This window comes from Lynx rufus, unplaced genomic scaffold (genome assembly GCF_022079265.1).
Source record: "Lynx rufus isolate CCGP_SWC_20201006 ecotype Redwood Valley unplaced genomic scaffold, mLynRuf1.p SCAF_7, whole genome shotgun sequence".
Classification (NCBI taxonomy): Eukaryota; Metazoa; Chordata; class Mammalia; order Carnivora; family Felidae; genus Lynx; species Lynx rufus.
Genome location: NW_025814889.1, coordinates 119,420,833 through 119,433,836, shown reverse-complemented (window position 1 = coordinate 119,433,836; position 13,004 = coordinate 119,420,833). Strand labels below are relative to the sequence as shown.

At 38.4% G+C, this 13,004-nt stretch overlaps 1 protein-coding gene across 5 annotated transcripts in view; it reads right to left on the bottom strand.

Annotated features, from left to right (window-relative positions):
* APAF1 (apoptotic peptidase activating factor 1) overlaps window positions 1-13,004 on the bottom strand; it is an 88,944-nt gene that overhangs the window by 74,409 nt on the left and 1,531 nt on the right. For all 5 annotated transcript variants that reach the window (XM_047067441.1, XM_047067440.1, XM_047067439.1 and 2 more), the window contains exons 2-4: window positions 10,568-10,740; window positions 10,184-10,376; window positions 9,328-9,525 (exon numbers count right to left, since the gene is read on the bottom strand). In XM_047067441.1, coding sequence (XP_046923397.1) covers window positions 9,328-9,525; window positions 10,184-10,376; window positions 10,568-10,705 — 529 coding nt within the window. In that variant the 5' untranslated portion in view covers window positions 10,706-10,740. The remainder of the gene's footprint in view (window positions 1-9,327; window positions 9,526-10,183; window positions 10,377-10,567; window positions 10,741-13,004) is intronic.

Sequence of the window (13,004 nt, the reverse complement as noted above, 5' to 3'; positions counted from 1 at the left end):
TGGTCTGGATGAGGCAACAGAAAGCAAGGACAACATCAAACACTTCCTAGTGCTTAAGTATATAGGGTGTAAAGGGAAAAAAGTTGCCAAACCATGGAAGGTAGCTATGGAGAATGTGGTATGGGGGGGGGAAGGGGGAACAGTGGGGGAATGCCCAATTTTAGATAAGGCAAGGAAATAAACATTCTCAGAACAGGGTGATAAGATAGAAGAGTTTCGTGATCACAGAGGAGAAAACCTAGGGGATAAGACAGAAAAGCTTGGGAATGAGAGGAGGAAACCTAGATCAGAATTGGCAATGTACTAACTAGTAACCGCATGAGAATCTAAAAGATAACAAATGACCGGGAGATAGAGAATTCTGCAGGGAACTAGGGTAAAGACAGTGCTGTGAAGGAAGCATGGTTTGATTATCAGTGAAAGCTTCTGCAAGCTCCCTTAGACTTCCCTCAGTGTAAGTCTACATTTATGAAATAGTAAATCCCTGAGGTTTCCCTTAGTGTTACAGCTGCATTCTGTGTGTGCACAGGTTTGTAAATGTACAGGAAAAAAGTTTTGGAAAACTTCACTGTAAACTGTTAACCACAATTACCTCTGCTAAGGGATTTAGAATTTAGGAAAAAGGAAAAAAAAGCAAGTGAAAAGAATTTTTACTCCTTTTTAAATGAAAATACTACTTTTGTAATTTTTTTAAAGATTTTATTTGTAAGTAATCTCTACACCCCATGTGGGGCTCAAACTTACAACCCCAAGATCAAGCATTACATGCTCTACTGACTGAGCCAGCCAGGCACCCCTACTTTTGTAACATTTAAAACAGATTTTAAACTACCTGTTGCTCCTAAGGTTTTATGTTTTGTTTTGTTTTTTTTTAATGTGTGCATTCCATTTAAAATTTCTTAAAAATCGAGGCACCTGAGTGGTTTAGTTGGTTCAGCGGCTGACTCTTTATTTCAGCTCAGGCCATGATCTCAAAGTCCACACTGTCAGCACAGAGCCTACTTGGGATTCATTCATTCTCTCTCTCTCTCTCCCCCCATACCCCCTCCCCCACACGTTGTGTGCATGCACACTCTCCCTCCCTCTCTCTCTCTCTCTCAGAATAAAGAACTTAGGGGGAAAAAAAAGTCATCCCAGAGTAAAAGACAATGGAAAGTGTCCAGATGTAACTAGCTAATGAATTCCTCAGATTTAAATTTAAGTACCTATTACCTAGACCAAAGGTCTTTCTCTCCTAAAGACAAATACCATATGATATCACGTAAATGTAGAATCTAAAAAACAAATAAACAAACAAAAAGCATAAACAGACCCATAAATACAGAGAACAAACTCATAGAAGGGAGGGGAGTGGAGACACTGGGCAAAATGGATGAAGGGGAGTGGGAGGTACAGGCTTCCAGTTATGGAATGAATAAGTCAAGGAGATGAAAGGTACAGCATAGGGAATACAGGGAATGGTATTATAATAGCACTGTATGGCGACAGATGGTAGCTATACTTGGGGTGATAGATAATGTGTAGAGTCCTCAAATCACTATGTTGTATACCTGAACCTAATGTAACATTGTGTCAACTATACTTCAATTAAAAACAAAGTTTTTAAAAAATAAAGGCACAATATGTTCAAAAGCAAAAAAAAAAAAAAAAATCTTTCTCTCCTAAATTTAAAACAAAAACATTAGGGCATTAGAAACATATCCAAGGGGCCCCTGGCTGGCTTAGTCGGTAGAACATGTGACTCTTGATCTCAGGGTCATGAGTTCAAGCCCCATGCTGGGTACAGAGTTTAATTAAAAGAGAGAGAGAGAGAGAGAGAGAGAGAGAGAGAGAGAGGGAGGGAGGGAGAGGGAGACGGAGAGAGAGGGGCTTAAAAAAAAAAAAAGAAACACATACAAGAAAAAATAAAACACTGCTAGCTTTACAAAGAAAAACAAAGAGACCAGATGACCAACTCATCTGCAAATCTCCTACCATCACGGTATAACAGTATTAATTCCACATTTCAGAAAGAATGTAAACATCTTGACTATGGGCACAAGAGGGAGCAAGTCAGCCTTGAATGAGGCTTACACCTGTAATTCATTCAGGGGAACTTATTCACAAAAACACTGCCTTTAATCAGAGAAAAGTAACCCCATCCTACTTTCACATGTGATTTGTCCTGGTAGCAATCAAAAATCTAATAGCATCAAAGAAATCTTAGGAAGGACAGAACGAATAGTAGACAGCCTCCAGATAAAGCTTCCATGCTTTAAAAACTCAGCATATATACACAGCGATATCAATGGTTTATAAACATGTTAACTCCTCCAGGCACCTGGGTAGCTCGGTAGGTTAAACGTCCGATTCTTGATTTCAGCTCAGGTCATGATCTCACAGTTTGTGAGTTCAAGCACCACAGAGTCTGCTTGGGATTCTCTCTCTCCCCCTCTCTCTGTTCCTTGCTCTATCACATATGCTCTCTCTACCTCTCTCTCTCAAAATAAATAAATAAACATTAAAAAAAAAGGGGGGGCACCTGGGTGGCTCAGTCGGTTGGGCGTCCGACTTCAACTCAGGTCATGATCTCACAGCTTGTGTGTTCAAGCCCTGCATTGGGCTCTGTGCTGACAGCTCAGAGCCTGAAGCCTGCTTTGGATTCTGTGTCTCCCTCACTCTCTGCCCCTTCCCAGCTCACACTTTGTCCCCCTCCCTCTCCCTCTCTCTCTCTCTCAAAAATAAACATTAAAAAAAATTTTTTAAAAACACCTGTGAACTCCTATTTTCCTACCCACACCCAAAATAAATAAAGGGTTAAACATTCGAAAGGATACTGGGTTACTCGGGGCACCTTGGGTGGTTCAGTCAGTTAACCAACTGACTCTTGATTTTGGCTCAGGTCATGATCTCACAGTTGGTGAGTTTAAGCCCCCTGTCAGCTCTGTACTGACAGTGCAGAGGCCTGCTTGGGATTCTCCCTCTCTCTCCCTCTCCCTCTCTCTCCTCTCTCTCTTTCCCTCCCCTACTCAAGCTCTCCCAAAATAAATAAACTTTAAAAAAAAGGAAATTGGGTTACCTAAAAATGTATAGGCATAAATAGTTAAGAATTTAATATTCTTTATTAATTTTAATAATTTCTTTAAACACCACCCTAAGACAACAAAAATTCTATAAGAACCAGTTTTTTTTTTAATTTTTTTAATGTTTGTTTATTTTGTGACAGAGAGAGAGCATGAGCAAGCATGACCAGGTGAGGGGCAGAGAGGGAGACACAGAATCCAAAGCAGGCTCCCAACTCTGAGCTGTCAGCACAGAGCCCGACATGGGGCTCAAACCCATGAACTGTGAGATCATGACCTGAGCCAAAGTCGGACACTTAGCCAACTGAGCCACCCAGGTGCCCCCAGAACCACAGTGTTAATAAAGTTTGTAAACCTTACAGCTATGGACACTTACAAAAGAAAAAAAAAAAAAGGTTTCATACTACAATTAAATGGCAAAAATCCAAGATTCCTATATTTTAGAATGGAAATGAACTCCAGTGACTAAAATTTATCTTCAGTAAAGTATCTACTCTTGAATTAGTGGATATACTAAAGCAGACTCCAAAAACATTAATGAACTAAATCTGAATAATAATACCGTATTAGAAGTACTTAAGCAAAATTCAAGAAGCACAAATTAGAAGACACAAAAATTCATTAATTTGACTATATCAGAATTAAAGATTTCTGTTAAAGACATCCAGGGCAAAGTTAATACAGACAAATAAAAAGAAGATATTTACATAATCTAAAACCAACAGCATCAAATATCTAGAATATAAAAGAAACTCCTAGAGAGCAAAGAGAAAAAGAAATCTCAATGGATAAACAGACAAATGATAGAAACAAAATTAAAAAAAGGAAACCCAAAAAGCTAAAAAGCTTCCTTAGAAATAGTCAAACTCAAGTTATCAGAGAAATGCAAATTAGAAGATTATACTTGCTGACCTAGCAAAAAATTATAAATCTAGATGATACCTAGTGTCAATAAGGAAGTGAGATTATAGGATCCCTCATACACTACTGGTGGGAACATACAGATTGGAGGGCAATCAAATCTGATGTCACCATTTTCTATAATTTAGTGATTCTGCTCCTAGATACACACACTCAAAAAATTCTCACTTCTGTAAAAGTTCAGCCCAGCTTTAGTGGGGCTGCAAAGAGTTGGAGACCATCTATGTATCTATTAACTAGGGGAATAAACAATAAAATGTGCTAGATGCACCCCATGTAGGATAGCAATCAGGTGTAACAAATAAGATATATACCCAGCAACAAAGATAAATCTTAAAAACAGTGTCAAGAGAGGTAAGAAATAGAATAATTAACGCTATAACATTTACGCAAATTTAAAATACCTGCCTACAAACAACACGTTTTACAAGAAAACATACATTACAAATATGCTTACAAAGAACATACATTAAATACACTGGAAGGATCACCTATGGGGAGGTGTGATCACCTATGGGGAGGTGATACAGTGATCAATATATTTGGTCTTCATCACTGTTCCTGGCACATAGCTGTAAAACCCTTGTAATTTCCCAAATAAGAGCCATAGGGACACCTTTTATAATATTTAGTTTTGTTCCCAGTTCCTGAAATAATGCCAGAGGTATAAAAGTGAAAATTATTCATATAAGACACTTTCAAACACACCTGAGTTTGTTAATAAAATTACTTTCGAAAAGGCTCAATAGAATGGAAAAATGGGGACTGCTGCCAGGGAACCAACCATATAGAGGGTTGGAACTTCCAGCCCCATGCCCCAGATCTTCCAGACCTCTAGAGAGGGAAGAGAGGCTGGAAATTGAACTCAATCACTAATGGCCAATGATTTAATCACCTTCATTTTAATGAAGCCTCCCAAAAGGGGGGTATAGACAGCCTGTTCAATGAAGGTGTAGACAGAGTGGTATACTAGAGTTGTCAGGGAAGCTCAACACCCCTTCCCACATACCTTGCCCCTACTGCATCTCTTCCATCTGGCGGTTCCTCTTTTGTATGCTTTTATAATAAACAAGTAATCTAGTACATAAAATGTTTTCCTTTGAAGCTACACTAGGGACACCTGGGTGGCTCAGTCGGTTAAGCATCCAACTTCAGCTCAGGTCATGATCTCACGGTTCATGGGTTTGAGCCTCGCGTGGGACTCTGTGCTGACAGCTCAGAGCTGGAGCCTACTTCAGATCTGTGTCACCCTCTCTCTCTCTCAGAAATAAATAAACATTAAAAATATATATATATTGAAAGTCACTCTAGCAAATTAATCAAATACAAGAAGAGGGAAAGTCCAATCTATAGCCATTTGGTCAGATGCACAGCTAACAACCTGGACTTGTGATTAGCATCTGAAGGATGGGAGGGATGGCAGGAGGGCAGTCTTGCAAGATTAAGCCCTTAACCTGTGGGATCTGCCACTATCTCCAGGTACATAGTGTCAGAATTGAGTTGAACTGTAGAACACCCAGCTGGTCTTAAAGAATTACTGTGGAGGGGTGCCTGGGTGGCGCAGTCGGTTAAGCGTCCGACTTCAGCCAGGTCACGATTTCGCGGTCCATGAGTTCAAGCCCCGCGTCAGGCTCTGGGCTGATGGCTCAGAGCCTGGAGCCTGTTTCCGATTCTGTGTCTCCCTCTCTCTCTGCCCCTCTCCCGTTCATGCTCTGTCTCTCTCTGTCCCAAAAATAAATAAACGTTGAAAAAAAGTAAATAAATAAAAATTTTTAAAAAAAAGAATTACTGTGGAGATGAAACAGAAGAGGAGACACAATGGAAAAGTGTGTATTAAAGGAATCAACGGAAAATGAGAATGGGAATTTTTTTTTTAATATATGAAATTTATTGTCAAATTGGTTTCCATACAACACCCAGTGCTCATCCCAAAAGATGCCCTCTTCAATGCCCATCACCTACCCTTCCCTCCCTCCCACACCCCCACCAACCCTCAGTTTGTTCTCAGTTTTTAAGAGTCTCTTATGCTTTGGCTCTCTCCCACTCTAACCTTTTTTTTTTTTTCCTTCCCCTCCCCCATGGGTTTCTGTTAAGTTTCTCAGGATCCACCTAAGAGTGAACACATATGGTATCTGTATTTCTCTGTATGGCTTATTTCACCTAGCATCACACTCTCCAGTTCCAACCATGGTGCTACAAAGGGCCATATTTCATTCTTTCTCATTGCCACATAGTACTCCATTGTGTATATAAGCCACAATTTCTTTATCGAGAATGGGAAATTTTTAAAAGAAAACAAACATAGTAGCTAAGAGCTAAGTCTTACACCAAAAAAAAAGAAAGAAAAAGAAAATAAAAAAAAAGAAAAAGCTAAGTCTTACACAGACCCAATATGAAAACAGGTGTGAACTAAACAATGATTAATTCAATCCTCTATACATTAACATGAAATCTCAAAAAAGTATATGAAAGATATTAACTACATTATACACTGGACTATTGCCAGTATCTTTGACATTTTCTCAAAACAAGGTGGTTAAAACTCTGAGACCACAATTTATACCATCTGATTCCTGGGTAATTAATTCCATAAGTTATTGGTCAATTTTAACCCCTAAAATTGAAAATTCACTTCAGTAATCTAGAGTGATTTAAACTGAGTTGAGCGGCATACTTCTAACCTTTAAATTAGTAAGCTATAAATATGTTTTTAAAAGAAATTCATCATAATATTGTAAGGAAAATGCATTTCTTCACACTAAAAGAACTTAAACCAATTTTTACCCTGAAATACCCTTAGTGATCAACTTTGCAGTAGAGTGAGCGAATGAATAAATAAGTATTCAAATAAAACCTTAGCCATAAGACTTGGATGGAACTGAATCCCACAAACTTCTCTCTAATGACAACAGGGAAAAACCAAGGAATTGGGCATTTTTCTAACAAAAGAAGATCAATACTGCTGACAAGGGCTGTGAAGTATACACCAAAGCAGGGTGAGTACAACAGATGTGCCCTAGCCTTCATCTTTCTAAATCTCTTAAACACTTACTATTTATTCCATCATTAATTTTGTCATCTCATCATAAACTCTTTTAACTGCTTATTATGTATTATAAACAAAAGAGTTATTAACAACTAGAAGTCAAGCACCATCTTTAAATTCCACTTGAAGTCACTAATGAATGAAGGCAACCAAAGACTGATGGAGCTGTCTAACTATGAATACCTTGAGAACCCACCAGATTCATTAAGGTCAGCAGTATACCTGCGACATGTCCTAAACACTCTTCTGCACAGTGTGCCCTTCCCCAGTCTATTCAATACCTTCGCTACTCTCCCAACCCTACGTAGTCTACCTAGCAAACTTCTATTATTCCTCCAAACTCCAGCTAAAATGTCATGTCATTAGAGGAGCCTGTCCTGTTCATCCTCTTCCCCCAGAGAGATAATACTTCCTTCCTTTGTTCTAACTTTGTACCACATACTTGTTTCTACTGCTCCATTTGTCACATATAATTTGTTTACGTGTCTGTCTCCCCTACTTGACTGTGAATAAATTTCTTAGATGCACAGACTGGACCTTCCTTTTTGCCAAGCTCCATAGTAGGCTCTCAAACATTTGCTGAATACATGAATACCTGAAGCAAGAAGTCAGTCACTAGATGTCAAATGAATCTATAAAGCCTATCCACAGGGGCGCCTAGCTGGCTCAGTGAGTCGAGCATGGGACTCTTGTATTTATTTTATTTTTCAGAGAGACAGAGTGCGAGTGGGGGAGGGCAGAGAGGGAGACACAGAATCCAAAGCAGGCCCCAGTCACTGAGCTGTCAGCACAGAGCCTGATGCAGGGCCCAAACTTGTGACCAGTGAGATCATGACCTGAGCCAAAGTTGGACGCCCAACTGACTGAGTCACCCAGGTGCCCCATGGGACTCTTGATCTCAAGGTTGTGAGTTCAAGCCCCACACTGAGTGTAGTGATTTCTTAAAAAAAAAAAAAAAAACCTAGGGGTGCCTGGTGGCTCAGTCAGTGAAGCATCTGACATCAGCTCAGGTCACGATCTCATGGTTTATGAATTCAAGCCCCACATGAGGCTCTCTTGCTTTCAGCACGGAACCTGCTTCAGATCCTCTGTCTCCCTCTCTCTCTCTACCTCTCTCTCTCAAAAATAAGTAACATTTTTAAAAATAAAAAAAAAAGCAAATTAAAAAAAAGGCCTATCTGCAAAAACCCATTGGTTGCCATAGTCAATTCCCATTTTTTTCTTTTTCTTGGGGATTACATATAAAATAGACAAGTTACTAAAAATTTTAAGAGAAGCCAGGATTTTTTTTTCCCCTCAAGATTTTTTAAGTAATCTCTATATCGAAAATCCAATATAGGATTCAAACTCCCAACCCTGAGATCTAGAGTTGCATGCTCTACTGACTAAGCCAGCCAGGTGCCCCTAAAGATTTTTAAAGATAGACCACTGATGGAAGTAATTACAGAAATGGAATTAATAGTTTAATATAGGATGCCAAATACATGGGAGAATCACCACTAGGAGAATCATTAATGGAAATGAGTTTCCAAAACTCTCCTTCTCTATAGCACTCAAGTGACAGGAACGTGTAAGTCCAATACTGCTTAAAAGACAGGGATATAAAGTGGACAACCTTTCAAAATCCTTTTTCAACTCTACAATCCCCTCAATTATTAAGATACAAGGGAACTAGATTCAATCCAGTAATAATAAGTGCCATCTAATAATGAATTTATTAGACTGGTTAGCCAAGCCTCTTTGGCTGGCTATTGGAGAATATTGGCCTGGAATTGGAGAATAACAGCTTCTCCAAGATGTTCACATCCTAACCTACAGAACTTGTAATCATAGTACCTTAAATGGCAAAAAAGGACTTTGCAGATGCAATTAAATTAAGGATTTGGGGATGATATTATTCTGGATCATCCAAGGGCCCCTAGAAGAGGGAGGCAAAAAGGTGAGTCAGAGAAAGAGAGGCAGTGACAGAAGCAAAGATCATAAAGAGAGAAAAAGATCTGAAGATGTTATGTACCACCAGCTTTGAAAATGGAAGAAGGAACCATGAGTCCAGGCAATCTCTAGAAGCTGGAAAATGCAAGGGAAAGGATTTTCCCTAGAGCCTCCAAAAGAAACTCAGCCCTGCTGACACCATGACTTTAGCCCAGTAAGAACTACTTTAGACTTCTCACTTCCAGAACTGTACAATAACAAATTTGTGTTGTTTTATGCCACCAAAGTTCTAGTTATTTGCTACAGCAGCAACAGGAAACTAATACCATGCTTCCTTAGCCAGCAACACATGGTAATCAAACTTACCATCTAAGAAAGAATGATCTCGAACAGTTTCTGCAGCTAAAACAGACTTCCCACAACCTGCCATTCCGTATATGATGACCCATCCTGGTTCACCATTTAGTTTGAAGAGGTTCTGCTGAATTGAGTTCACCAGTTTCTTCCTCGTAACAAAGACCACCGGCCTCTGTGGCACTCCACCTTCACACAGGACTGTCCTTACTGAAATCCAAAACAAAACAAGTATGAATGAACAGAACTTTGAAATGGTTACTCAGGTCATACCATAAAAGCCAAAGAAAGCAAGGCTGGGGCTTTAACCTCAGAACTTCCAAGAGAAGATGTGGCTAGCATACTAACCTCAATGTTCTGATTTCTCAGAACATAACAAAAACAAACATAGGCCTTTCAAGATGACTACAGATAATGGAAAGCTCCATCTGCATCTGCCCTTATACACCCTATTCCTCCTTAACTCTCCAATCTCTTTTTCTCATATTAAAGACTGGAAAGGATGGTGTAAAGGAATATGGAGTTCCTTTCAAGAACATAGATTTCTAAAGATTCTTATTCTTTCCTATGCACGAACTCAATAAACACAGAACTGGAGAAGAGCTTAAATAAAAGCCTAAAAATTGTCTTTTTAATCCCTAAAAATGTGTATTGTTCCCTCAGCAGTAGACAGCTCCCTGGGCAAGAGGAAAATGTGAGTAAACATAGGTACAAGTAAATATATTTAAATTGGAAAACCTAACTATAATTTTTTCACATGCATTTTCAGTGAACCAGTCTCTTCAACAGACTCCATTTAAAATACGATAAAACTGCAGCAATGTAGCACTGTCATAGCAACGTGATATAAGATATAATGAATACAAACCATATGAAGTTATTCCACCAACTGAATCTTTGCCACCATTCGAAGAAGAGATGACAGGAATGCCACCATGAAGAAGGCCAGCAAGATCTTTATACCCTTCATGTATTAGAGCATTGTAGAATGATATGTAGGAATAATTATCTTTTTTAAGTATCATTTTAATTAGGAGAGCTGCTCGTTGCTGCTGAGTGGGCTAAAAAAAATAAGTAGTTTAGTATACTACAAAGAGTATGTTTGCAACATAAATTAGTGGAGACCAGTGCAAGTTCTGAAATAAATTTAAGAAAACTTTTTAAAGTCATCAAATAATTATAGCAAACATTTTAAATAAAAATTGGAAAGAAAAAAAAACTTTATAGCAAAGACTGCTTCAGAGGGCTTTACCTCATTTTTTACTTTTTCCTCCTCTGATACTGTTAAAACTCCATCATTAATCATACAATCCATGATGTAGGACGTTTTAATGTCCTTTTCCAGGGCTTCTCTATGTTGAAGCAAACAGTTTCGAGCTTTTGCATCCATCCTCTCAAATTTTTCTCTAAGCTGTCAACCATCAGCTATGGACAAAACATCAAAATTTTTGTCAGGTCAATAAAGATATGAAAAGATGTGCAACATTACTGGTAATCAAGAAATAAAAGATTTTTTTGGCAAAGATTTTTAAAACTGGACAAAACCCAACGCTTTCAAAGGTGTGAAAAAATGAGTTTTCATATGCACCACTTGAGAGTACAAAATGGATATAACTTTTCTGGAAGGCGATAAGATATAAAAGCATTTAAGGTAAGTATTGTCTCTAACCCAAAAATCTCACTTCCAGAAATTTACCTTAAGGAGACATTTACATACGTATGCAAAGATATCAAAAAAAAAAAAAACAAACAAACACAAAACACAAAAAAGAGTTAACAGAGCTGTGAGTTCAAGCCACAAATTGGGTGTGGAGCCTACTTAAAAAAAAAAAGTTAAGAGAGAATGTTTGGGTAAGAAAAAAACATGAAAACAAAACAAAATTAAAAACAAAAAAGATGAGGGGCATCTGGGTGACTCAGCTGGTTAGACGTCTAAATCCTTGATTTCCACTCAGTTTGTGAGATCGAGCTCTGTGTCAGGTTCTGTGCTGACAGCAAGAAGCCTACTTGGGATTCTCCGTCTCCCTTTCTCTCTACCACTCCCCAACTCGTACTCTCCCTTTCTCTCAAAATAAATAAACATTTTAATAGACACACCAAAAAAATGAAAACAACCTAAATGCCCACCAAGTATGGATTTAAAAAATTAGAGTATGTATGTAAAGTGGTATATTATACAACCATTTAAAACAAAACACATCTCTATGGAGTATCTGGGCGGCTGAGTTGGTTAAGAATCGGACTCTTGATTTCAGCTCAGGTCATGATCTCACAGCTTGTGAGTTCAAGCCCAGCCACCGGCTCCACATTGACAACACAGATGCTGCTTGGGATTCTCTGTCTCCCTCTCTCTCTGCCCCTCCCCTGCTCTTTGTCTCAAAATAAATAAACATTTAAAAACAAAAAACAAGACACATCTTCACGCACTGACATGTAAAGATGTTCACCACAAACCGATTAAAAAAATGAGAAACATGATCCCCAAAACAGCACAAAATATGTGTTGGTATCATATAAACATATTGGGAGATGTTAGGAAGTCTACTCAACGAAAAACATTTTGGGTTACTTCCAAGTAGCAAGATTTGGTGCGTTTCCCCTTTTTCTTTTTTGTACTTTTCTATATAGTCTTAATTTTTTCAATACACATTATCATTTTTACAATTTAAAAAACTTCTTAAAAGGTGCCTGGGTGGCTCAGGTCATGGTCTTGCAGTTCGTGGGTTTGAGACCCACGTCAGGCTCTGTGCTGAAAGTTCAGAGCCTGAAATCTGCTTCAGATTCTGTCTCCCTCTCTGCCCTTCCCCTGCTTGCACTGTCTCAAAAATAAAAATAAAACATTTAAAAAAGAGTTAAAAAAAAACTTATGATTTTTATAAACAGTGATTGTACTAAAATCCTAGTGTTTAGAAACTTGTATTAAACATTAAGACTAACCACAGCATTGTTGGTATCGAGCATTAGTTCTCACTCAAGGTGAGTGTCAGCTCTAGATCTTCATCTAAAACATATTTCTCACATGCTTACTCCACTGATGTTTTGGCTGTGCTAAGTATGACAAAGCAACAGAAAATATTCTTTGGTGTCATTCCTTGGATTAAGAGGACACAAAAAAAGAATATTCTTTACAGTATAATATTCTAAGTTCCTACCAACTTTATTTCAGATACAACACTAATTTTTCCAGGGGTATAAAATCCAGATCAGAATGTTTGCAAGTTTTTAAAACATTAACAGAACTCTATCCAATATAATACAGTGAGTGTCTAAATATATTAATTTATTGATTCAGTAAACATTTGAGCCCCTATGTGCCAAGCCCTGAAGTCTACAGAGATTAAATCATATCCCTGAAGGAATTCACAATCTAGTGGGAGAGAAAAATTTAAAGAGATAATTAAAAGACTCACAGAAGTTTTTTTTATTTTTTATGTTTTTATTGTTTATTTATTTCTGAGACAGAGCACGAGTGGGGAGGGGCAGAGAGAGAGGGAGACACAGAATCCGAAGCAGGCTCCAGGCTCTGAGCTGTCAGCACAGAGCCTGACACGGGGCTCCAACTCATGGAATGCGAGATCATGACCTGAGCCCAAGTTGGTCCCTCAACCGACTGAGCCACCCAGGCGCCCCTTAAAGAGATAATTAGAATGTGATGTCCTAAGTGCAAAAATACAGGTAAGTACAAATCA